This window comes from Tursiops truncatus, chromosome 8 (assembly GCF_011762595.2).
Source record: "Tursiops truncatus isolate mTurTru1 chromosome 8, mTurTru1.mat.Y, whole genome shotgun sequence".
NCBI lineage: Eukaryota > Metazoa > Chordata > Mammalia > Artiodactyla > Delphinidae > Tursiops > Tursiops truncatus.
This window is the reverse complement of record NC_047041.1, coordinates 95318123-95344898: the sequence shown is the minus strand read 5'-3', so window position 1 is coordinate 95344898 and position 26776 is coordinate 95318123. Positions and strand designations below refer to the sequence as shown.

Below are 26776 nucleotides of genomic sequence, written 5' to 3'. Positions count from 1 at the left end.
CTTCATTTTGGGGACCTGAGAAGCCCTTTGACCAGGTCAGTGCTGGAAGACCCACTCAGAAGCTCAGTCGGGTATGGTTTTATTGGCCATGTGAATAGTGAACACAAATCGAAAACCACTACCTGATCCTCTGCCACTGCATGTCAGAGAGGAGAAAAGAGAAGCTTGGCTCCAGGCTAGATATAGCAAGGACCCTTGGGGCAGCTGGGTCGCCAACTCTGGAGTTTCTGGAGCTACGTCCAGAACAGTACATGCCAGTGTCCCAGTCCCAGTGTCGCAGTCCCAGTGCCCCTGCTCCAACCCTAAGGACTCGGATACCTCTGGCCCTTTAACACAAAGCCGCCTCTTCTCGCAGAACTTGTTCCCATGGGGCTCCAAGCCCTTGCTTGGCCCCCACCTTCATTAATGTCTCTCATTTACGCTTCCCAGCTTCCTCCTGGCTCCAAATGAGAATGTGATAACCTAGGAGGAGTGAGACCAGTCTGACTCGCACCATCCATTATCAGCCTCTGAAAACTTGGGGCTGGCGTGGGGAACCTAGGACTTGGTAAGGAGATACCAGGAAACTGGGCAGCAGCCAGGCATTGCTGTGACCAAGACAAAGCAAGAGGGATGGAGGGCCTAGGCCAAAGAGCCCGCTGTCCCCTGGTCATCATCTTTACTGACTATGACCCTGGGGTGAATGGAGCAGCACTAAGCTGAGGTTAACCTGCCCTGAACCTTGGGGAGTAGGGTGGGCTTTACCAGCCTGAGATTCACTCACCCATCACAGAGGCCAGTGTGTCCCCCATGGGATTGAACTCATTGAGCTGCAGAGACAAGGGGATAAGCATGAGGAGGGAATGAGGGTACTGGGAGAAGGGCACATAAGGATTAATTTCTGGTCATTTTTGATCCAATAAGGTAAGGTGAATCCCTGCTTCCTCCCATTATTATTTGAGGGCCCAAGCCTCACCGACATGATACCAGAAGATTCTGGGTCATACAGCTGATACATCATCTTTCCTGAGCTTCCGTCAAACACATCGATCGTCCTTAATTCATGGGAGGTACAACTTTTGAAATTAGGATCTGGGTATCGGCCCACGACAATAAGGTTGTACCGAGGATGCCAGGTTGCCTAGGAGATGGAGAGGCAGGTCACAAGAGTAAACGCAGAACACTGTCAAGAGGGACATCAAAAGTATCTTTGCCACTAACAACACTTGTTCATACAACTGCCAACAATTTAATAATGGAGATAAGACCTACATGAAACAACAGGAATGGTTTTCAAGTGCGTGCGCATCTACCGTTGCAAATTTAAAATCCCCAGCTGGCCTCCCTGACCCTTAGGACACCTTCAGGCCTTCTCTCTCCTTTGCATTTCCTGAGATCATACCAACTGATAAATGTTTTAACATCAGCCCGACCCAGACATGAACCAAAGAGGTAAGCCTACAAAGCGAAAAGCCTCCGGTAAGCAAAAACAAATAGGACCTAATAAGTTCTGAAGTAATCCCACTACTCTCCCTCCATCAATGTCAATGAGTTGAGTAGAAAATGGCTAGTGACTGAAGAAGGGGAGGACACCTGTGTTCCTCAGATCACCCTGCTCAAAACAGATCTGGCAGCTGTTGGAATGACAGAACTTGATGGGATTTTCCCAAGAAAGCTTTTCAAGGAAGTTCTGAAGGAGAAAAGACATGGTTAGCAGGAAGGAAGAAGTGCTACCGGCAGTGGCTTGGAAATAAGTCACAAACAAGTCACACCTGGGATGCTGTTGGTTGGGCTGGCTGGATACCAAGTGGGAGATAAGGAAGGAAGGATCCATGGGGAACACCAACTGCTAAAGGACCCTGATGTTACTGAGAGCTTGGATTTGATCTGAGGTACGTGGGGGCCACTCTACTACCAAGTCATCACTGTTTACTGAGTACTTACTAGGCGCTAAGCATGTTGCCACGTGCTTTAAGTATAAGGATTTATCCTCACAACAACCTTGTCAGGCAGATACCATTATTCGCTTTTTATAGACCAGGAAACTGGGATCCAAAATTTGAGTAATTTGCTCAAGGATTCTAACCCCGGGGGTGTCCGCCTGCCTGAACTATGCTATACTGACTAGAGAAGTACAGGCATGAGATCTGGAGGTCTGAAGAGGGGCTGTGGTTCTAGGAAAGAATATATACTAGTAAAGCAGAAGGACTGGCAGAGTTCAGACTGCTTGGGGCATGAGCAGGAAAGAATCACAGGACTTGAAGACTGTAAGCCTTAGGGACTGAGGCCAGAGAAGCCGCTAATGAGGGCTAAGATTAGCTTGCAGATCAGCTGCACACACAGGTAACTGAAACTAAGGGCAGAACCGAGGGTTAGGATCTCAGAAAGTGCCCACAGTGAGATCTGGGCTGCGTGGAAAAAACTCAGGGAAATAAGCTTATCAAAGAGACATGAAGAAAACTCAGCAAAATGGGATCACAGAGCTGGACAAAAGGTGCAGAGAGAGCCAGAGAATAAGAGATTGCTTTGTGTCAGCACAGGAAGAGGTCTAGCATTGAAGGCTTCTGTATCTGCCCCCTTCTCCCCACCCTGGTAGACCTGATCCATCCCACGATCACAGCTCCCTTCCCTCCATTACTTACCTTGATGGGTGTCAGGTGCTGGAAGTGGCGATGAGGGTGTGGGATCAAGCTTGGGGGGCAGTCCCACTGGGAGGCAGAGTAAACACGGATCTCACTCTTCTGGTCAGTGGTCAGGAGCTGGGCACCGTCGGGACTGAAATGAGCTGGCAAAGTGAAAAGCCCCTGAGCTCAGGGAACCACGGGCCCCCTGTTGTCCTGGCCCTCACAGGCCTCTTGCAGGGGCACCCTCCCTCCCTCTCCTTTCTAGAGACAGGTGGAAGGGAGGTGAATCTGGGCTGCGAACAAAAACATCCTAGAGGCTCAGCAGCTGATACGAGCAGCTAGAGTCAGAAAGGCTTCAGGACTTCAGCTTGGCCGATGCTATCAGGGGTATAAAGGTTTGGCCTAGTGGCTTCTACACTTTGAGGGAAAACCCCTGAAGCAGTCGGGTCAGCAGGGTCTGCAGGAAGGACGAGGTCTGGTATATCACACCTGCGTTGACGGGATGCCTGTGCAGCAGCGAGTAGAGGAAGCTGGATTTCCCTCTAACCTGGCGCAGGTCCCAGATTTTCACTGTTTGATCTACGGAGGCTGTGGCCAGGAACCAATCACAGCACGGGTTCAGGGCCACGTGGGTCACTTTCTTTTTGTGCATTCTCAGATTCCAAAGCTGCAGAGAAGAGCTCGGTTCAGGTGGGGGGTGCAGAACCGAGGCTGGGGGTCAGGGAGGGAAGGGGAGGACCTAGGCTCCAGAGAACGCACCTCCCTGCCGTCCATGTTCAGCAGGATCACGTTCCCCACGTTATCTCCTGTGACCACCACTCGGCTTCTGACAGACACATCCAGGCTGCAAAACCAGAAGCTGGAGGGAGAGACTGTGCTGTAAGATTCTTGGGGACAGAGGCAAGTTCTATTTATTCACTGTTGCAGCTCACGTATATTAGACAATAAATATTTGTTGAATGAATGAATAACTTGTCGTGGACTCCCAGTGAGGAGCACTCAGACTTGTCTACCATCCCCACAGAGGTTATGGGGGTGGTGGGGCTCAGAAACTTGTCCAGTTACTGCCGGGCCCAGGATCCTCAGCTACTCAGAGTCCCTGAAGCAGCCAAACCCAGAGCCATAACGCAGGTCCCCAGGCGGGCTTGCCCCCTTCAGCCCTGGGTCCTGAGGAAGACTCAGGTATTGCTTTCTCCCTTCACCCTCCACCCTTGGTCGGGCCAAAGGAGATGTGACACACCAAACAGGGACTGCCCAGCTCTGTTCCTCACAGCTGGCTAGAAAGGAACTTCTGCCCCCTTCTGAGCATTCAGGGGGAAAGGCACACACAACTCAGAAGCTGTATCTTGCTCTTTTGTCCCTCAGACTACATGATGTGAAGAGATGGGGTTGGAGGGTGCTTCAGGGATCCTGATACCCAGCCAGGAGAGCTCAGATTCACATTTTTTTCCCTCAAATCCTTGCTACACTGCCTTTTGCATCCCTTGTGAACATCTTGCAGGGGGAGGGCTTCTTGTGGAAGAGTAAGTCTATTCTATCACCTGTCCTATTGCTCCTGTATTTCTTACCCCTGTGGGGCAGCCCAGTGCTAGTTAGACCCCCACACCCCCAAATACTTAGGGAGCAGAGTCATGTCTCTGGCTAGAAATCAAAGTGACAAGCATTTTGTAATTTCTCCAGCCACTTGCTCTTGGGGAGTCCAGAGTGCTATAGGGACATGATTATATCCATTTAAGCTTCCATCAAGGAACTGGTCAGGTCATTACATCCCAGTGAATGCAAGGAATGGAATCTTAAGTTCTTCATTCCTGGTCCAGGCTTTAAGTGGCTTTCTAGACAAATGCCATGTTGACTTGTCCAGTGAGAATCAAGGTCTAGTCTAATACAGGAATGACTGACAGAAGAGCTGAAGCTCCAGAACCGCTCCCTGAAGCAGTAACCCACCTGGCCCAGAGTAAGAGCAGCTAAAGAAAAAGACTGAGAAAGACAGGGAAACGTGGAAAGGAGCTAACACCTTTCCTTTCTTCCCCGTGCCAGGTTTGGGTGAAAGAAATGGGACCTGGATGCTCTCGCCAGAACTACACCGAGAGCCTAGAAGCCCTTTCCCCTCTGAGTTAAACTACTCACTTGCAGGTGCCTGAGCTGGCAAAAACTCGGAGAGTGTTGCCTTTAAAGTCTTGCAGCCTAGTTGTTCCCTCCATTGAGGAGGTGAAAAACTGGTTGGTATTGAGAGGGTTAAACTTCAGCCCAGTGATGCTCCCTCCAGCTCCAATCTAACACAAGGAAGAAAAAAGCCAGTGAGTGACAACGGCCCAGGAAGAGGACCAGGCCTGGGTGCACATACTCCGCTCAGACACAAGAGCCAGCCAGACTGCACTTGGGGCCAGGCCAGCTTAGATGCCTAGACAGTAGGATGCTCTCCACAGTACTGTTTCTTAAGGTTTTAGTTTTAATTTCATACTTTTTAATTAACATACAGTAAATTTGTTGTTTTTGGTATACAGTTCTATGAATTTTAACACACGTATAGATTTGAATAACCACCACCAAAATTAGGGTGCGGGACAGTTGTGTCACTTCCCCCAAAATCCCTTGTGCTCTCCCATTGTAGTCCCATCCTCCCCCCGACTCCTATCCCCTGGCAACCACTGATCTGTTCTCCATCACTATACAGTTGTTTTGCCTTTGACAGACTGTCATATAAATGAATTATACGGTATGCAGCCTTTTGAGACTGGCTTCTTTCATTTCCCTCAGTGTAATGCCCCTGAGTTTCATCCAACTTGCTGTCTGTATCTATAGTTCATCCCATTTTATTGCTGAGTATTCCATTGTGTGAATGTACCATAATCTGTTTATCATATAACTGCTCTTTTCAGAAGAGCTTCAGCTTGGAACAGTGGCTGGGTTAGGAGGGCTGATGTCAGATCTGAGCTCCTTCCTGTTTTTTCCAGACATCTCAGACAATGATGATGAAAATAATCATGACATCAGTAGCATAACCTTATTAAGTGTTTATTATATATCAAGCACTGTTTTAAGAACTTTACATCCTCAAGGCTCTTCCTCCACTTCTCCCGTATGCTGTTGCTATCCCAGCCTTAGTTCTACAAGGCCTCTTACACAACATCCACTTAACTCAATCAGCATACTAACTGGTACTTTTCATTCCCTCTCTAAAACATTCTGATGCCCATGGTTCACCAAACCCTGCTGCTATATGATAATCTGCTCCCACTAGCTGAGTTCTATGCTTACGAAGGGTTAGTTGTGTTTGTTCTTAAACCTATGTATGCCAGTTGTAGTTTGTATTGTAATCATGTAATTTAATTTACATGATGTGATTTATTAAACATTTAAACTTTAAACACTTAAAACATTTCATCAAACGTAATTTAATTAAACTGATGAAATATGTGCAAAAAGAAAGACTATTGTTATTTCTGTGAAATCCATATGAACACTTTGGAAAAACTAGATAAAAATGATTTGCTAAAAAAAAAATGATTTGCTAAAAATAATAGTTGTTGAATTAAGCATGGGTGAGATACTTATAAACAATTAGGGTGGGAAACAGTAATAAAAATTTAAAAAGAATCTGCAATCAGATTGCTCCACAACTAATTTTAAGTTATGTCTCCACTTTTGGGGAATGGAAACTAGACCCTATAAAAAAGGCATTATGGATATGGTTTATGTAAGACCAGGTGAACCCTAATCAGTGAACACTTACTCCAAGAAAAGGACTGGCCCTATGTCAAAGCGTTAGTAATAAACACATGTAAACAGTTTAAGGTAAAACGCATGAGCGTTCTAGCAAGGGTGGGCTAAATGGTTATGACCAGCTCTTGCACTGAGAAGGACTAACCAAACCTGGACAAAATATGAAAAAGAGATATGTTTGAGACTTCCAATTCCAGTGATGGTGGGTTAGCTGGTGTCAGGCCAACCTTCTGTCAAGAAAAACTAGAAAAGACAGAAAAAATACATGTTTTCAAAGGAAAGTCTGAAGTCAACGAAGAGCTATCAAGGCATCAAGGACTTGAAGAGAAGAGAGAGAGAAGAGAAGCAGAGAGGTACGCCTGACATTTCGATGCTGCTTTTCCTCTTGAGTCGTATGCAGATAAGAAAGTGGTGGCTGAGAAGCTGAAGAGAGGTTCTGTCCATCTCAAGAGGGGCAAAAACTGGAGTTCAGACCTGTCAAGGAGGAGAGGTCTTGGGAAAAACCCAGCTTTTAGCTAGGATCCCCGAAACCCTAAAAATAAGAGCAAACTGGAAACAGACCATCCCTCACAAAGACTGAAGTCCAGATTCAAATCATTTCAATCGCTGATCAGATTAAGATGATCTGATTCCACCTGACCTGCCTGCCAGAGGAAAGAAATTCTTTCTGGAGGAAAATAACAGCACTCAAAACTTCAAATTATATCTCTACAAGTTTTTATATGCAATATTTGGCATCAAATCTAAAATTACCCAGAATATCAAATAACCAATAACTAAGAGAAAAAACAATAGTTGAAAGACACTCACAGGAGATCCAGGTATTGGTGCTATTAGACACAGGCTTTAAAATAATTGTAATTAGTATACATTTAAAAAATAGGCCTAATTTAAAAATGGACAAAGGGAATTCCCTCACGGTCCAGTGGTTGGGACTTGGCGCTTTCACTCCCGTGGCCCAGGGTTCAATCTCTGGTTGGGGAAGTAAGATCTGGCAAGCTGCACAGTGCAGCCAAAAAAAAAAAAAAAAAAATGGACACAGGATTTCAACAGACATTTCTCCAAAGAAGATACACAAATAGTCAGTGGCACATGAAAAGATGCTCAACATCATTAGTCATTAGGGAATTGCAAATCAAAACCACAATGAAATACTATTTCACATCCACTAGGATGGCTATAATCAAAAAGACAATTACAAGTGTTGTAAGACAGCCTATGGAATGGGAGAAAATACTGCAAACTATATATCTGATCAGGGGTTAATATTAACAATATATAAGGAACTCGGACAGCTCAATAGCAAGAAAACAATCTGATTAAAAATGGGCAAAGGATTTGAATATACATTTTTCCAAAGAATATATACAGATGGCCAACAGGTATATGAAAAGGTGCTCAACATCACTAATCATCAGGGAAATGCAAAACTACAATGAGATATCACCTCACACCTGTTAGAATGACTATTATCAAAAAGACAAGTGATAACAAGTGCTGGCCAAGATGTGGAGAAGAGGGAACTCTTGAATACTGTTGATGGGAATGTAAATTGGTAGAGGCATTATGGAAAATAGTATGGAGGTTCCTCAAAAAATTTAAAATAGAACTACCATATGATCCAGTAATTCCATTTCTGGGTGTATATCAAAAGGAAATGAAATCAGTTTCTCAAAGAGTTCTGTCTTCCTGTGTTCACTGCAGCATTATTCACAATTGCCAAGATACGGAAACAACTTAAGTGTCTGCTGATGAATGAATGGATAAAGAAAATGTGGTATGTGTGTGTGTATAATGGAATACTACTCAGCCTTAAAAAAAAGGAAATCCTGCCATTTGCAACAACATGGATGAACATGGAGGACGTCAGACACAGAAAAATAAATACTGAATGATCTCAATTTCATGTGCAATCTAAAAAAGTCAAACTCACAAAGGCAGAGAGTAGAATAGTGGTTGCCAGGGGCTGGGGTGGGGGCAGGGTAATGGGGGGATGTTTGTCAAAGGGTACAAAGTTTCAGTTATTCTTGAGATCTAATGTACAGCATGGTGACTATAGTTAATATACTGTACTGTATACTTGAAATTTTCTGAGTAGATAAGTGTTCTCAGCACGCATGCGCGCATGCACACACAAAAAACTATGTAAGGTGATGGATGTTAATTAGCTTGATGGTGTAATCATTTCACAGTACATACATGTATTAAAACATCATGTGGTACACCTTAAATATGTACAATTTTTGTCAGTTAAGTGTTGGTGAGGATGTGGAAGAACTGAAGCCCTCCTACATTGCTGGTGGGAAAGTGAAATGGAGCAGTTGCTTTGGCAAACAGGCAATTCCTCAAAAAATTAAACATAGAGTTACCATATGACCCAGGAGATATATACACCCAAGAGATATATACTCAACAGAAATGAATATGTTGATGTAAAAACTTGTATGCAGATATTCATAGGAGCATATTCATAATGATAGTTAAAAAAGCTAAATATCAATGACTCAAACATCCATCTCAAGGAGCTGTAAAACAAACAAGAAGCTAAAACCAAAGAAAGTAAAAAAAAAGAACAGAAATTAATGTAATAAAACAAATACACTGTGGAAAGAATCAACAAAGCCAAAAGTTGGTTCCATGAAAAGACTAATATAATTAAATTGATAAATCCCTGGTGAGAATGACCAAACAAGAAGGCACAAATAACCAATTTAATGAATGGAAAAGATTACCAATATACATCTTAGACATTTTAAAAGATAATAAGAGGACATCATAAACAATCTTTTGCCAATAAATTTGAAAACTTAGAGTTAATAGTCAAATTCCTAGAAAAGTACAAACTTGCCAGACTGACAGAAGATGAAAAAGAAAAATCTGAATATGCTGGTATCTATTAAAGAAATTGAGTCACAACTAAAAACTTTCTTGCAAAGTAAATTCCAGATCCTAATGGCTTCAGTGGTGAATGTACTAAATATTTAAGGAAGAAACAATCTTTTTTTTTTTAAACTTTATTTTCAAACTATCTCAAACTCATAGAAGAGTTGCAAGAATAGCACAAAGAACTGTTTTTCCGGAACCATTTGATAATAAATTGCCAACATGATGTCCCATCACACTCAAATACTTTATTGTGTACTTCCTTCAAGAATATCCTCTGACATAGCCACAGTAAAACCATAAAACCACCAAAACTTAGTGGTATCTAAAGTAGTTCAAGCTCATAGAAGCAGAAAGTAGAACTGTGGTTGCCAAAGGCTGGAGGGAAGGGGAAATGGTGAGTTGTTATTCAGTGGGCACAGTTTCAGTTTCACAAGATGAAAAAGTTCTAGAACTCTGTTGCAAAACAATGTGAATATAGTGTTAGTGCACTGAAAAATGCTTCAGATGATACATTTTGTGTTATGTGCTTTTCCCACAGTTTTTAAAAGAAGCAGTATCACTTGCTAGAAATATAACTGTAAAGGTAAAAGAGTGAAAAAAATAACATTTAAATGAAAAAATCGACTATAACTAATAAACCAAAACAAACAAAAAACAGTGTAGTTTACCACATTAATAGAATAGAGGAAGAAAATCATTGCTGACCTCAAGAGACAAAAAAGTATTTGATGAAATTCAATTATCATTCACGATAAGAGCTTCTGGCAAACTATGAATAAAAGAGGAACTTAATCTGATAAAAGGTATTTAAAAACAAGTTTTAAAAACAAACAAGCTCTTAGGTATATACACAAAAGAACTGAAAACAGTTCTAACAAAAACTTGTACATGAACATTCATGGCAGCTGAATCGTAACAGCAAAAGGCAGAAACAATCCAAATGTCCATCAACAGATGAATGACAAAACAAAATTTGGTATATTCATACAATTGAATATTATTCAACTACAAAAAGGATAACATGGTTGAACCCTGAAAACATTATGCTAAGTGAAAGGAGTCAGACCCCAAAGGACAAATATTTATTGTATGATTCCACTTATATGCAGTACCTAGAATAATCAAATTCAGAGACAGAAAACAGATTACTAGGGCTGAAGGGAGGGGTAATAGAGAGTCATTGTTTAATGGGTACAGAGTTTTATTTGGGGATGAAAAAGTTCTGGAGATGGATATTGATGATGGTTGCACAACAATGTAAATGTACTTAGTACCACTGAGTTGTATGCTTTAAAATGGTTAAAATGGTAATTTTCATGTTGTGTATATCTTATCACAATAAAAAGTAGCAGAGACCTTGTTTAATGACAAAAAATAAAAGCCTTCTATAATCAAGAATAAGACAAGGGGCTTCCCTGGTGGCACAGTGGTTGAGAGTCCGCCTGCCGATGAGAGGACACAGGTTCGTGCCCTGGTCCGGGAGGATCCCACATGCTGTGGAGCGGCTGGGCCCGTGAGCCATGGCGGCTGAGCGTGTGCATCTGGAGCCTCTGCTCCACAGCGGGAGAGGCCACAACGGTGAGAGGCCCGCATACCGCAAAAAAAAAAAAAAAGAATAAGACAAGGATGTCTGTTATAGCCAACATTCAACAAAGTAGTAGAGGTCTTAGCCAATGGAATAAGGCAAAAAAAAGAAGTGAAAAAATGGTAAAGTGAGAATTCAAACTCTCATTTATTTGTAGATGACAAAACTGTGTAGGAAAAAAATTTAAATCCTCAGAGAAACTATTAAAATTAGTTAAGTATGAATTTCTACTTCCAGCTATGATGGAGTGTCAGAAACCAGATATATCCTCCTGCCTTACACAACTAAAAAAAAATGAAAAAATACATGAAATGAGTTTTCAGACATTGGGCAACAGGCAGCACAAGACAAGAGGGAAAGAAATGAGGCAGCCCTGCAATTGTCCCAGCTTACTGCTTGGAAAGAGTATCCAGGCTGCAGCACAGGGAGAGAGGACCCAAACAGCCTAATAGTCTCATTAAGCTGAGGTGACAAGTTGGGAAAGCCAACGGGGCAAGAATTTGTGGGGGAGAATGCTGGAGGGGGAGATATACAGAGAGAGCATTCTGGAGATTTTCAGAGGGGTCCCCTCAGGCCTTGGAGTAAATATTGTTGGGTAAATATGTATAAGGAAACTACATAAGGCTGAGGTAAAACCACCAGAAGTGAGTAGAAGGAGAAATCCTCAGAACAGTCTGTATTCTCACCAACCAGAATGAAAAAATTCTTAACATACAGAACATTGAGTAGAGTCCTCAGAAGGGTACTGCCTCAGGGTGAGGTCAACTCACATCTAAACTACAGGCTGCCTTAGACCCATGCTAACTGGAGTAGGTTGAATAATGGTCCCCCAAGATGTCCATGCCCTGATCCCTGGAACCTGTGAATATTACTTTAGATGACAAAGGGACCATTTTTAAAGCAGCCAAAAGAAAAAAAGAAAAATCACATGAAGAGGAACATAAGAATGAGAGCAAACTTTGCATCAGAAATTATCTTTAAAGTACTAAAAGAAAAAAAAAAGTCCTATGAACCTAGAATTCTATACCCAGCAAAATTACCTTCAAAAAAAAAAAAAAGGAGGGGGGGCAAAATAAAGACGTTCTCAGACAAACAAAAGGGAAAAAAGCATCACCAACCAACCTACATTACAGGAAATGTTAAAGGAATCTCTTTAAGCAGAAAGAAAATGGAAAATGTTACCAAAAGGAAGTCTGGATCATACAAAGGAGTGAAAAGCCCTGGAGATGGCAAATATGTGGGTAAATATTGAAGTTTTTTTCTCATTTAAAAAATATCTTGGGACTTCCCTGGGTCCAGTGGTAAAGCATCCACCTTCCAATGCAGGGGACACAGGTTCGATCCCTGGTTGGGGAACTAAGATCCCACGTGCCATGGGGCAACTAAGCCCGTGCGCTGCAACTACAGAGCTCGTGCGCCTCAACGAGAGAGCCTGCCTGCTGAAAACTAAAGAGCCCATGTGCTCTGGAGCCTGAGCGCCACAACTAGAGAGAAGCCAACGTGACACAACAGAGCCCGCACTGCAATGAAAGATCTCGTGTGCCTCAACGAAGATCCCGCATGCCCCAATTAAGTCCTGACGCAGCCAAAAATAATAATAAAGTAAATATTAAAAAAAAATAAAAATTAAAAAAATATCTTTAGGGACTTCCCTGGTGGTCCAGTGGCTAAGACTCCACGCTCCCAATGCAGGTGGCCTGCGTTCGATCCCTGGTCAAGGAACTAGATCACATGCTACAACTAAGAGTTCGCTTGCCGCAACTAAAGATTCCGCATACCGCAACAAAGATCCCATGTGCCACAACTAAAACCCAGTACAGCCAAATAAATAAATAAATATTTATAAAAATAAATAAAAAATATCTTTAAAAGATACCTGCCCTGCAATCCAGCTATTCCACAACTAGGTATTTACTCGAGAAAAATGAAAACATATATCCCCACAAAGACTTGTACATGCATGTTCACAGCAGCTTTATTTGCAACAGTCAAAAACTGGAAAAAGTCCAAATGCCCTTCGACAGGTGAATGGATAAATAAACTGTGGTATATCGATACACTGGAAAACTACTCAGAAAGAAAAAAAATACTGATACATGCAAAAATGTAGATGAATCTCAAATATTTATACTGCATGAAAGAAGCCCAAAAAAAAAGAGTATATATTGTATGGTGCCATTTATATAAAAGCCTTGAAAATGCAAATTTATCAATAGGGATAGAAAGTGGATCAATGGTTTTCAGGTGTCAGAACAGAGGGAAGAAAGGGATGGATTTCCAAGGTGTGTGAGGAAACTTCGGGGGTGATGGATATGTTCATTATTTTAATTGTGGTGATGGTTTCATGGTTGTATACGTATGTCAAAACTCATCAAATCGTACACTTTAAACATGTGCAGTTTATCATATATTAGCTATATCTCAATAAAGATTTAACAAAAAACAGAAACAAAAAGATAATTGTGTAAAGCAAAAATAAAAATGTAGGGTTTATAACATATGTAGAAGTAAAATGTAGGACAATGACAGAAGGGAGAAAACAGAAGTAAATATATAGTTGTAAGAGTCTTACAATACATGTGAAGTGGTATAACATTATTTGAAGGTTCTCTCTTACATTAAAGATGTACATTGTGGGGAATTCCCTGGTGGTCCAGTGGTTAGGACTCCTCACTTTCACTGCCAAGGGCCCAGGTTCAATCCCTAGTCAGGGAACTAAGATCCCACAAGCTGTGTGGTCAAAAAAAAAGAGATGTACATTATAAACCCAAGAACAACTACTAAAAGAGAGAAAAGAGAAAGGAAAAGAAGTGTAACTAATAATCCAATAGTGGAGATAAAATGGAATCATAAAAAGTACTCAACCAAAAAGAAGACAAGAAAAAAAGAAAAATGGAGCAAAGCAATGGGACAAATAGAAATATAAGATAACAGACTTAAACCCAATCATATTTATAATCATATTAAATGTAAATGGTCAAATGCTCCAATTAAAAGGTAGAGATTTGGGGTTTCCCTGGTGGCGCAGTGGTTGAGAGTCCGCCTGCCGATGCAAGGGACACGGGTTCGTGCCCTGGTCTGGGAAGATCCCACATGCCGCAGAGCAGCTAGGCCCGTGAGCCATGGCCGCTGAGCCTGTGCGTCCGGAGCCTGTGCTCCGCAACAAGAGAGGCCATAGCAGTGAGACGCCTCCGTACCCCCCCCCAAAAAAAAAAAAAGGTAGAGATTGTCAGATTGGATTTTTTTTTTTTTGGCTGTGCCACCATGTGGCTTGTGGGATCTTAGTTCCCCAACCACGGACTGAACCCAGGCCCTCAGCAGTGAAAGCACCAAGTCTTTTTTTTTTTTTTTTTACATCTTTATTGGAGTATAATTGCTTTACAATGGTGTGTTAGCTTCTGCTTTATAACAAAAAGCACCAAGTCTTAACCACTGGACCACCAGGGAACTTCCCACAGGTTAACTTTATTTTAAATGAAATTTTTAAAAAAATTACTGAGATATTGACGTATAACACTGTATTAGTTTTAGGAGTCCTAACCACTGGACTACCATGGAATTCCCAGATTGGATTTTTTTTTACATGCTATCTACAGGAAGCTCATTTATATACAAATACACAAATACATTAAGAATAAAAGGATGAAAAAAAAGATATACAATGCAAATACTAATGATAAAAAAGCTGCAGTGGCTACATTAATATCAAACAAAGATTTCAAGACAAGAAATATTACCAGGGGTAAAGGGAGACATCACACAATGACAAAGTTGTCAATTCATCAAAATGACAAAATTTTAAACGTGTAAGCACCTAATAACAGAGTTTCCAAATGCTTGAAGCAAACACTAAAGGAAAATAGACAGAACCACAATTTTATAGTTGAAGATTCCAATATTCCTCTCTCAATAATTGATGAGACATAAAATCAATAAGGATACAGAACATTAAGAAAAAAAAAGATACAAAATATTTAAACAACACTATCAACCAACTTAACCTAACTGACATTTAGAGAATAATTCACCCCAAAACAGGGACTTCCCTGGCAGTCCAGTGATTAAGACTCCATCCTTCCACTGCAGGCAGCATGGGTTCTATCCGTGGTCGGGGAACTATGATCCCACATGCTGCGTAGTGCAGCCACAGGAAAAAAAAAAAAAAAAAATTCACCCCAAAACAGCAGAATACACATTTTTTTTCAAATGCATATGGAAAACTCACTAAGATAGTCCGTATGCTCAGCCAAAATACAAATAAAAAATATAAAATGACTGGAAATCACGTAAAATGTCTTTTGTTCGTAACAGAATTGAACTAGAAATCAATAACAGGGAGGCATCTCAACAATGCCCAAATATTTGGAAATTAAACAGAATACTTCAGAATAACCCATAGGTCAAAGAAGAAATCATAAAGAATTTGGGGGGTTCCCTGGTGGCGCAGTAGTTGAGAGTCCGCCTGCTGATGCAGGGGACACAGGTTCGTGCCCTGGTCTGGGAGGATCCCACATGCCTCAGAGCGGCTGGGCCCGTGAGCCATGGCTGCTGGGCCTGTGCGTCCGGAGCCTGTGCTCCGCAGCGGGAGAGGCCACAACAGTGAGAGGCCCGTGTACCGCAAAAAAAAAAAAAAAGAATTTGGAAAATAATTTGAACTGAATGGAAACAAAAACACAACAAAATCTGTGAGATGCAGTTAAGAAATAGAGGGAAATGTATAGCATTAAATGGTTATATTAGAAAAGAAAGGTCTCAAATAAACAATTCAAGTTTCTATCTTAAGAAACCAGACAAAGAAAAGCAAATTATACCCAAAGTAAGCATAGGAAAGAAAATAATACAACAAAAGTCAACAAAAAAGAAAACAGAATAACAACAGAGAAAAAAAATCAATGAAACTAAAAGCTGGTTCTTTGAAAATATCAACAAAATTGATAATCCTCTAACAAGACTGATTAGGGAAAAAAAAAAAGAAGACACAAATTACCAATATCAAGAAATATGAGGGGGCTTCCCTGGTGGCGCAGTGGTTGGGGTTCCGCCTGCCGATACAGGGGACGCAGGTTCGTGCCCTGGTCCGGGAGGATCCCACGTGCCGCGGAGCAGCTGGGCCCGTGAGCCATGGCCACTGAGCCTACGCGTCCGGAGCCTGTGCTCCGCAACGGGAGAGGCCACAGCAGTGAGAGCTCCGCGTACCGCAAAAAAAAAAAAAAAAAAGAAATACTACAGATCCTATGGATATTAAAAGGATAATAAGGGAATACTATGATCAACTTTACACCACTAAATTCAAAAATTTAGATAAAGTGGACAAATTACTTGAAAGAAACTACCAAGCTCCTTCAAGAAGAAATAGATAACCTAAATTGCCCTGTATCTATTAAGAAATTGAATACATAGTTAGAAACCCTCCAACAAAGAAAACTCCAGGCACAGATGGCTTCACTATTAAAAAATTTAAGAAAGGAATAGTACCAATTCTATACAAATTATTCCAGAAAATTCAAGTGGAGGGAATACTTCCCAACTCTTTACATGAGGTCTACATTACCCTGATACCAAAACCAAAGGCATTACCAAAAAAAGGAAATAAGATATATATTTTTAAATTTTATTTATTTTAATTAAATTTAATTTTTAATTAATTAAATTTTTATTTTAATTTTATTTATTTATTTTTGGCCCAGTAGCATGTGGGAATCTTAGTGCCCCAACCAGGGATCGAACCCGCGCCTCCTGCAGTGGAAGCATGGAGTCTTAACCACTGGACCGCCAGGGAAGTCCAGGAAATAAGATATTTTTAAGTGGTCGTCATCTGGTACAAGATGACTAAACTAGGATATGATCTAATAAGTAAAATACAACAGATTCTAGGATAGAATATTTACATAAAAATATAAGTAGAAGAATGGGTGTGTATAACAGTATATACACGCACATAAAGATGCCTCAAATGGGGATTTCAGGTAATAGTTACTTTATTCTTTATACTTTTTTCTGTATTGCCTGAATTTCTTACAATGAGCACAGGTCATTTTTACAATGAGAATAAAATAATCTTCATTTTGAAAATGTAATACATGTCCCCTTGCCAAGGGCCTGAAAGATTAAGATCAGAGCCAAGGTCAGATGACTAAAGAAATGACAAAATGAAGCACTGCTGCTCCCTCAGTCACTGGTCTCAAATCAACTTTCTGCCGTCAGTTCCTGGGAGTAAAAACAGACAGTTCTCCAGACCACCTACCCTTCTCCTGCTACAACCTAGTTCCCTACTAGTCACAGAGTTCAAATGCCCAGACCAATCTCCACAACAGTGTGTAAGGAAACTTCACTTAAATGCACATCATAATAAAGGGTGATATAAACCAAAAGCAGCTTCAGCCTGACACAAGTTCAAAGCAGTTATCATTCCCCTTTTTGTCAGGAAACTCTTCCCCTAGGACACTCTTAGGCTGTTTCTTAAAGTTCTCTATTCCCATGTCCTGGATGCCTAGGAAAAAAACCAATCTCCTCCTGCCTGAGCTCTGAGTTCTGACTTCAACTTAAAGCTACCCCTCCTGGGGGTCACCTGTCTCACCAGCTGGGTAGACAGACCACCAAGTAGTCCCCTGGCTGCCTTTCTTTGGGCTTCAGGCACTTATTTTCTTGAACACTGATCTCATACCTTGAATCCTAATCTTCAAGCCTGCCTAACCTGGCCTTTTCTGATGAGCTGCTCTCCAAACCCTCCACTTAAAAGAACTCATCCTGGGTTTACCTTTGGCCTCTAAACCTGAGGTAGAAAAACAGTGAGCTAATGCAGAATCCAGTTCACAAATGTGTTTTGTTTAGCTACAGAGCATGTTCAATTTCACTTAGTTCCCAACATTAAAAACCAGGATATTTTAAATTGAAACCCCTGAGTACTACTGGCGGGAATGTAAAATGGTACAGCCTCTATGGAAAACAGTATGGTGGTTCCTCAAAAAATGAAAAATAGAGTCACAATGTGATCCAGCAATTCCACTATGGGTACATAACCAAAAGAACTGAAAGCTGGGGCTCGAAGAGATATCTGTACAACCGCGTTCACAGCAGCATTATTCACAAAAGCCAAAAGGTGGAAGCAACCCAAATGTCCATCAACAGATGAATGGATAAACAAAATGTGGTACATACATACAGTGGAATATTATTCAGCCTTAAAAGGGAAGAAAATTCTGACACGTGCTGCAGCACGGATAAAACTTGAGGACACTGTGCTAAGTGAAATAAGCCTATCACAAACGTACAAATACTGTCTGATTCCACTTGTATGAGATACTTAGTCAAAATCATAGAGACAGAAAGCAGAATGTGGTTGCCAGGGTCTGGAGGGAAGGAGGAATGGGGAATTAGTGTTTAATGGCTACAGAGTTTCAGTTTTGCAAGATGAAAAAGTTCTGGAGACTGGTTACACAAGAATGTAAATGTACTTAAAGCCACTGAGCTGTAAACTTAAAAATGGTTAAGATGGTAAATTTTATATGTGTTTCATTACAATTTTTTAAAGTCAGAACATTTCAGTCTTCATGTGAAAAAATCAGATCTGATACCTCAGGACCTAGATTCCCACCTGTCAACCATCTCCAATTTACCACTAACCACCATCCTACATCATTCTTTTATCTGTCTGGCTTCTTTACGCATGTGAATTTGTGGCTCCTGCTCTAAACCCAGAGCATCACCTTTCACAGTATAGCCCTCCAATGTCAGTCCCCAGCTGGGCAAGCTAACGGTCTTGTCTTTGGTGGAGGGGCCAATACCCTCACCCCTCAGCGACTGATGACAAACACTAGCACAATTAAGAGCACCCCTAAAAAGCTCTATGCCAAACCTTGCCCCAAACACACTCTGCCTTTCCTCCTTTTCTCTCCATTTATCTAAATATTGTTCTTCCTCACTCCTCACTCATCTATGAAACCTCTATTGACTGTAATTCACAAGAGGTTCTTCCTTCTCTCATGTTCTGTATGTAGCATTTAGCATCTGTACTGCTGTATTGTTAGTTATCTTGTCGGTAGACATCCCACCTATCCAGTTATAGTCTAAGCCCCTCATTCATTCAACAAATACAAAGCAGCTATCTAGGCCAAACATTGTTTTAGGTACTGGGGTTACACTCGTAAATCAGAAAAACAAGGTCCCTGCCATCATGGAGCTTACCTTCCAGTGGGTAAAGACATACAAATAAGTAAAACATTTCAGATATTGATAAACATTGTGGGGGAAAAGTGAAGCAGGATAATGAGATAGGGAGTCATCAGTGATTAGGCAGAGCGGTCAGTAATAGCCTTTTTGAAAAAATATATTGAGCCGAGACCTGAATGATAAGAGGGAGCCAGCCATGAGAAAACCATGGGAAAGAGCACTCCAGTCAAAGGGAACAGCAAGTGCAAAGACTCAGCTTCAGGAATAGAAATAGCCAGTATGGCTAAAGCATAGGGAATGAGGAAAGACAGTAGTACAAGATGAGGTCAAGGAGGTAAGAAAGGGCTTAGATTCTAGGTGATTTACGAGGGTGATCAATATTTCATACTTCCTAATATTTTAAGGGCAGGCGTTCAATAAAGAGTTGAGTATCATCACCATTGACCTGTTTGAAAATACCCAGTTATTTTTGATCCCAATTATCTCCTTGTTCCCGGATGACTTTTCATCCCTTCAACACACACTTCTTCAGCACTATCGTCTGGCACAGGGAACTGCTCACCCCTTTAATGAAGGTGGGTTTGTCCTTTATGCCAAAGTTCCAGAGCAAGATATCTCCCCCTTTGGAACCCACAGCCAGGGTGCTGGGGTGAGTTGGGTGCCACGCCAGGGATGTGGCCCTCCTGTCAAAAGGGGCAGCCTTTTGGAATATCCGGTAAGAAGCCAGAGAGTTCAAAAAGGACTGCTGGAGACCCTGATACAGAGAGAAAAAAATTAAGTTGAATTAAAACGTAAGGGTAAATTGCCAATCTCTGACTCCCGCATAGATAAGTGGGGTCAGGTCCTCCCACTAAAGGAAAAATAACTGCCTGACTCTGTGCATAAAAATATTTGCAACATACATGATCTAATCATGGAAAGCAAGGAGGCAGGGTGCATTCCTGCTGGGACGCCCTACAGCATAGGACTTCTACATGGCTGAGTGCCCAGTGGGCACTTCTACATGGCTGAGTGCCCAGGAGTCAACAAGATGGGGGTGATCTGACCACTCCGACGACCCACTGAACCAACCCAGCATCTAATTTTGGACCATTCAGCAGTAAAAAAAAAAAAGGCACCATGCAAACCCTTGAGCTCTTCAGCCAGGAGACGCCTCACCTGCTGTAGTGATGGCCAGGCAGCTGTGCCCAGCTTATGCTGGTGGAGGGCCCTGACGATGCTGCATGGTGGCGGGACCCGCAGGCTAGCCAACCCCGCCCAAAGGCAGCCTGAGTCAAATCTTCTGCTAGGACCTGCCAAGCAGAACAGACACATATTTTCCGCTCCAATCTCACTCAAAGATTTTTCTGCTGAAACATCCCAAAAAGAAAGCCTTGTTCCTTCATTCGGCATAGACAATCTCTCTTATCATCTCCCAAGGTTTTTCCATGTTCTGCTCAGTCTCACCCAGCACAACAAATATATAGTGAGTAGGAATTCAGCCCCTTCCAAAAAACATTCCCCAAAATAGTACTTCTGAAGTGAAACTATGATCTTGCGGGGTTCCTGAGAACTGAGCCAAAGAAACACATGAGAACTGCAGAACTCTTCCCAGTTTGGGCTGGAAAACTAGTGATAGGGTTGGGTGACAATTTAAAAGTTATATATAAAGCACAATAAAAAGATTTTAGGACAGCATAGAAGTGACTTTTCGGGAAAAGCAGTTTCTTTAAATCCTATATTAAAATAATGTAGAGGTGACCAGTGGTTGGCCCTAAGTCCAATCTCTTCTCCTTAAAACCAGCAGGATCCATAGGGTCCGGTGTGGCGCTAAATTCGCTAGGCTACTTTGGGGAAGGCAGATCCACCTAGAATAGGAATAAAGCAACTCTGGATTACCAACATGTATTTGAGGACCTGATCTCTATGAATCCCGCCTCGTGACAACCGATTCTTTCTTCTCATGAACAAAAAAAACACTTCATCAACAACCCCCTGTCTTTGGAGTTCCCTACATTCCTTATAGCCCCAGGTTCAAGCCCCAATAAACCCCTAAGAATGAGTTTTCGAAGGAAGGAAGGAGGGAAATGGGAGGGTTTCCGCAGTTAAACCAAGGACATACAGCTAGCAATCGTGACTAGAGAAATTAAGTACACACACCACTAGGCAAAGTAGGATTATCTTAAGCAGTCCTCAGTGTGTAAAAATTCTGGTACAAACAAGGAATTTGAAAAGTCCGTTGTGTCTGTTGTAATGGAGCTCATCTGCCTCTTCCTGTCACCTGAGGGAGGTTAAGCCCAAGCTCTAAGGTGTCATAGCACCTGCAGACAAAATGCACAGCCTGAGGCGTTCATAATTTGGGACGGCCTCAGGGACCCAGGCGCACCCACCCCCCACTCCAGCCTCCTGTGTGAGAACCCCAAATGGCGGAATTAATTAAAGCAGCAGGCGCAGGCAGTACCGGGGCCCTTCAAACAGAGCTTCTTGGCCTCGGGCTCCAGCTCCCAGGGGCTTCTGTTCCTCTTGCTCTTGGGGCGCACAACCACCTCGGGGGTCTTCTGGGTTTCTGGGCGTTTCCTGGGACCCATGGCGTCCTCCGTGCGAAGGGGTACTATGCCTTATGCCGAGATGACCGACGAAAGATTGAGAAGCTTCTGGGGAAAAACAAGGCGGGGACCACAGAACCCGCGGAGCCACAGGTAGGCCAACTAAGCCAACTTCCCGCCAAACAGGCTCACCGGCAAGGCGGGGGCGCGCGCGGAGAGATGGGAAGTGTGTGAGGGGAGGGCCTCATCCGCTCCCCAGAGAAAAGGGATACCGCCTACGTGTTGGCCCTGAGCTAGTCCAAGTCAGCTGACCTGCCAGAAATAAACATGGCCGTTGGTGTTCGGCCTCGCAACTTGAAGCCTCTTCAGACGCGGCGCTGCCAGGCCTCTGGGCCCCGCCCCCCGCCCCAGACCGGATGCTAATCAAGGCTTCGGCTCCGCCTTCTCCACCTTCTACTTGGCGACCACGCCCTCTCGGGTTGTGTGATTGGCTGATCCGTGAGTAGGCTTTGTAGAAAGCAAACCGCATCCCGGCGGTGGAAACCGAGCTGATTCTGCCTGCTGGCTTTGCGGTCGATGTCAATTGCTTATACTTCTCCAGCTTTGACGAATCCCAGCGTCTCTGTGGAGAGTGGTTGAAACTCGCAGCTTTTAATTAAAGTTTCCCCAAACCTGCTTAGTGTCCTCCTAAGGAGCAACCCGGGGCAGCGATGATGGGCCGGAGAGCGTGCGGCTAACTGCCCAGGCTGAGGTCTTGTGCCAAAGACCATTGCAGTGAGCCTCATAGGCGTCCCACCCGGCCCGACAGGAGACAGCTCTGATGCACCCCGCTTTCTGCGTCGAGCCAGGCAGGAGATGGGGTTGGTCGGGAACTGCTGGTCCTTTCCTTCCACCGTCTAAGTCAGGTGCCAGGTGCTTTGGGAGAGTGACAGGAGACAAAAATGCATTAATGGTAGATCCTGCATTCAAGGAGCTTTCAGACAGGTAGGGACAGGAGAGAGTGCCAAAAAAAATAATAACTCTTGGAAAGAAATGATTGCTCCTAAAGAAAAATTGGAAAAAGCTTTCTTGATGGGAAGATCAGCTCAGGGTGTTAGAAATGGCAGCCAGCAGGGGAAAGGGCAAGCTAATGGTTTCTCCCCTGCAGGCCTGTAGCTGTGTTTTCAGAGCTGTGTTACAGAAGCAAGCTGCCCTCTCCCCCTTACTCAGACCAGCCATTCGTTTCACCTCAGCGGGCGCTCATTTCTGGAGGATCCTGAAGTATGAGAAACAGCCCCGCCCCTAAATAAGGTTTACAATCTACTAAGAAGAAAAATACATGCTAGGGCTTCCCTGGTGGTGCAGTGGTTAAGAATCTGTCTGCCAATGCAAGGGACACGGGTTCGAGCCCTGGCCCGGGAGGATCCCACATGCTGCGGAGCAACTAAGCCCGTGCGCCACAACTAATGAGCCTGTGCTCAAAGGCCGCAAGCCACAACTACTGAGCCCACGTGCCACAACTACTGAAGCCTGTGCGCCTAGAGTCCGTGCTCCACAACAAGAGAAGCCACCGCAATGAGAAACCTGCGCACTGCAACAAAGAGTAGCCCCCGCTCACCGCAGCTAGAGAAAGCCCACACACAGCAAGGACGACCCAACACAGCCAAAAATAAAAACAAATAAATAAACTTATTAAAAAAAATACGTGTGAAACAAGTCAAACAATTCAGGCTAGAACACAGTTGAGTACTAAACTGTGGTATGCCAACCAAGACTTTTAGATGCATTCAGAAAAGATACTCTAATGGAGAAAGTAGTATTTAGGAAAGCCTCACGGGGAAGATGGGGTTTTGTGGAGTTTGCTGGGGAACGGAGAATAGCATCCTAAGAGGAGAAACAGATTGATGAAAGTTAGGAATGGGTGTGGGTTATGAGAAAGAGAAAAGCAGCTCCTGGCATCTGGGTGCTGGCCTGGTATTATTAGCTAGGCCTTAGTGTTCTGTAGAAATAATTTTGCAAATCATCAGCACAGACAAGGCCATTCTGTGACCATGATAGATCAACACAAAAACATAATCACTGATGTTTGAACACAGGCAAAAGTATGAACATTATTCTAACCACAGAAATGACCAAACATCCCCCTGTTATTTTGGCTAATATGAATGACTGCAGATTCTTTGTTAATCACAGCCTTAGCTTTGCTTCATTCTTACTGATAGCCAATCACAGAATCACCCCTGTTTCCTGACAGCCTCCAATACAGAGCAAAACCGCACTTCTCTGATCCGTTATACAAACCATCCAACACAAGCCAATCCTATTTTGTTTTTTGGGTTGTTTTGTTTTGTTTTGTTTTTCTGGCCACAACGCACAGCATGTGGGATCCTAGTTCCCCGACCAGGGAATTCGGGCCCTTGGCAGTGAGACCACGGAGTCCTAACCACTGGAATGCCAGGGAATTCCCTCCTATTTCTTTCTAATACTTTCTTCCAGAGATGTCCCACCCTTCCCCATGGTATGCATCCTCTGTTGCAATGAGCAATAGACCCAGAGTTCAACTACAGGAGTGTCCCTGATAGTATTTGGCTTGGGGGCATTTATAGGTAGATTAGGAGGCAGCTTGAAGAGGAGGAAATTGATCACATTAAGGATTTGGGCAAAGTAAGAGAGGACAGATAAAGGGGAAGGTTGAATGGCAAGCAGAAGAATTCATTCTACTGACGTTTATCAAAAACCTACACTGTTCCTGGCATTATTCCAGTCAAAAAGAATGCTGACTTTGCTGTACAGTAGAAATTAACACAACATTGTAAATCAGCCATACTTCAATAAAATTAAAAACAAAAATGCTGATATGAAAAATGTTCTTTCCCCCCATGGAGTGTGCCTTTTTTTTTTTTTTTTTTGCAGTACGAGGGCCTCCCACTGTTGTGGCCTCTCCCATTGCGGAGCATAGGCTCCGGACATGCAGGCTCAGCGGCCATGGCGCACGTGGTGTGTGCCTTTTAACAGACAAATAAACCTAAAGCTACAGTATTGTGTGACAAGCTGGGTGAGAGAGGAAGCGTTGGATTCACGTGGGGTGGGGGGGGGTACAGAAAAAGGATGCTTGAACTCAGCTTGGAGTGGGGTAAAGAAGGGGCAGTGTTGGGACTTCCCTGGCGGTCCAGTGGTTAAGACTCCTCACTCCCAATGTAGGGCACGCGGGTTCGATCCCTGGTCAGGGAACTAAGATTCCACATGCCATACGGGCACGGCCAAAAAATTTAAAAAAAAAACAGTCAAGGAAATGTTCCCAGAGAAGATGACACTTAAGCTGAATCTTGAGAGAAGACTGAGGGAGGGGAGAGTGGGAGAACATTCCAGGCAGAAGGAGTAGAAAATGGAAAGGCAGGAGGGTTATAGCCGTTCATGAGCAAAGGAAATGTCCTGCTTAATGCCAGATTTTCCCACCATCCCTTTTTAGGATCGAGAAGTCTTCCATGATGGATTAAAAAACAAACAAACAAACCACTGTGAGCAGTGAAAACCTGCCTTGCACATATCAGTAAAGCGCTTTGCCTCAGGTTGTGTGTTGGGCCATTCTTACCCTGAGTTTTGCTGTTCACTGCAAAGCAGCTGCTGAGGGACTTGATGTCATCCATTCCCATCTGATGAACCGTCGGGTGCAGGGTGGATGAAAGTATTTAATACATTTTTTTTGACGCAGCTAATCTGATAATGAGGTGAATGGTACAGTATTGCTCTGGTTTCATGCCACGAGAGGCTGTGCCATGACACCACGTTTACAGATATCTTGGTTCTAACTGTGACACTACTTTTGACATAAGGCATCACAAGGCAATTCATTCAAAAGCTGCTGGTGATAACAAATCAGGGTCTCGTGTTTGCACTGGAAGCTGGGCAGACCACGAGCGTGACCCTAAATCATGCCAGTTTCTTTGATCTGCAAAACAATATGTGGCTTAGGTGTTTTCTGGAATAAATACTATGGCACGGTGGAAAGAGCATTGTACTTAGACTGTGTATGTGATCTTGTAGTCATCATTTCACTTCTCTATGCCTTAGTTTCCTCATCATAAAATAAAGGGGAGAGAAGATGTGGTCTCTCAGATCCTTTCCAGTTTTAAAATCTGTGATTCTATGACTTGCTGTTAAAGCAGCAGAAACCAGTGACTGCTTTCAACTCTGGCCTCCCTGTGGGAAGTTTCCATCTAGTAGGAACTATTTTCCTGTTGCAGGCTGATACATGACTCTGATTCTGATCAAGCTGTCGATGGATCCAAACATTCCGCTGAGTCTGCAAAACCATCCGTAATCCACACGGATGGTGTGTGCAGGCTTCCCACACACAGTTACTGCAGGAAGTGGTTTGCAAATGACAGCCTCAAGGACTCTGCAGCATTTGCAGGGAACTGAAGTTTAAATTCCTCCTAAAGGTTTGGAAACAGACTGAATACAGCATCCAGGGTCCTTGTTGCTTGGCATCTCCAATACATATTTAACTGCCCCAGTATGAATAGATTTATAATAAAGCGAAATGAAAGCATGCTTCCCGCCCTCTGGGAACAGCATCAGTTTTCAAAAATATAATTTTGGGTAGCTTTGGAAGTGTCAAACAGCTGTGTAAATACCCCAAAACCCCACCTTCTGTCTCTGCTGTGCGGGATGAGGCACCATCCACACACTAAATCAATATCCTGTCATGAAATACCACTGGTGCAGGATGCCAGGAAACTTCTCTAGGAAGCCAGAGTTACAGGGCAGTTGCCAGAGTGCTGAAATAATATACGAAAGTGCTTTGCAAACTGTAAAGTGTTCTACAAATAGAAGTTGTTATATAATCTCCCGGCAGCATGTTATTTACTGATAAGGTTTGATAAAGGTGGTGAAGAAGCTGTTCTCAAGAGTTCTCACCAGTCGCTAAGGCATCATGGAAAGAGTGGGGACCAGAGAATCAGAAACCAGGGGTTTGAGTTCTGCCAATGCCTTCTCCTCACTCTTTTCATGCCAAAGGTCTCGAGGACTGCAAAAATCCCAAGTGGCAGAAATAAAAATGATTCTCTCTGTGGTACAGCCGAGCCAGTTCTCTGCGAGCAGATGAGTCACAGGCTGGTGGGACCGGGAGAACTACATTTACATCACTTTACATTCCGCTCTTCCCACTCGCCTCTCCACTGCCCTGCTTTGGCTCCTGTCCGTAGGAGCCAATGTCCTGTTATTAGGTCATTGTAACTTCAGCAGCATGTGACAAGAAGCTCGCCCAAGGAACCTCGGCTAACATTCTCCTTGTGGAGGAAGGT

The 26776-nt window shown here is 43.1% G+C and overlaps 1 protein-coding gene across 1 annotated transcript; it reads right to left on the bottom strand.

Annotated features, from left to right (window-relative positions):
• Window positions 1-62: 62 nt before the first annotated feature.
• Window positions 63-21788, bottom strand: DDB2 (damage specific DNA binding protein 2). Its single transcript, XM_004322699.3, has 10 exons — window positions 21407-21788; window positions 20125-20258; window positions 19529-19720; window positions 4731-4876; window positions 3363-3462; window positions 3093-3270; window positions 2622-2764; window positions 956-1120; window positions 764-809; window positions 63-462 (listed from the first exon to the last, which is right to left on the bottom strand). Exons 1-10 carry the CDS (start codon window positions 21531-21533, stop codon window positions 413-415), a joined length of 1281 nt encoding a protein of 426 aa, XP_004322747.1. The 5' UTR covers window positions 21534-21788; the 3' UTR covers window positions 63-412.
• Window positions 21789-26776: the final 4988 nt, after the last annotated feature.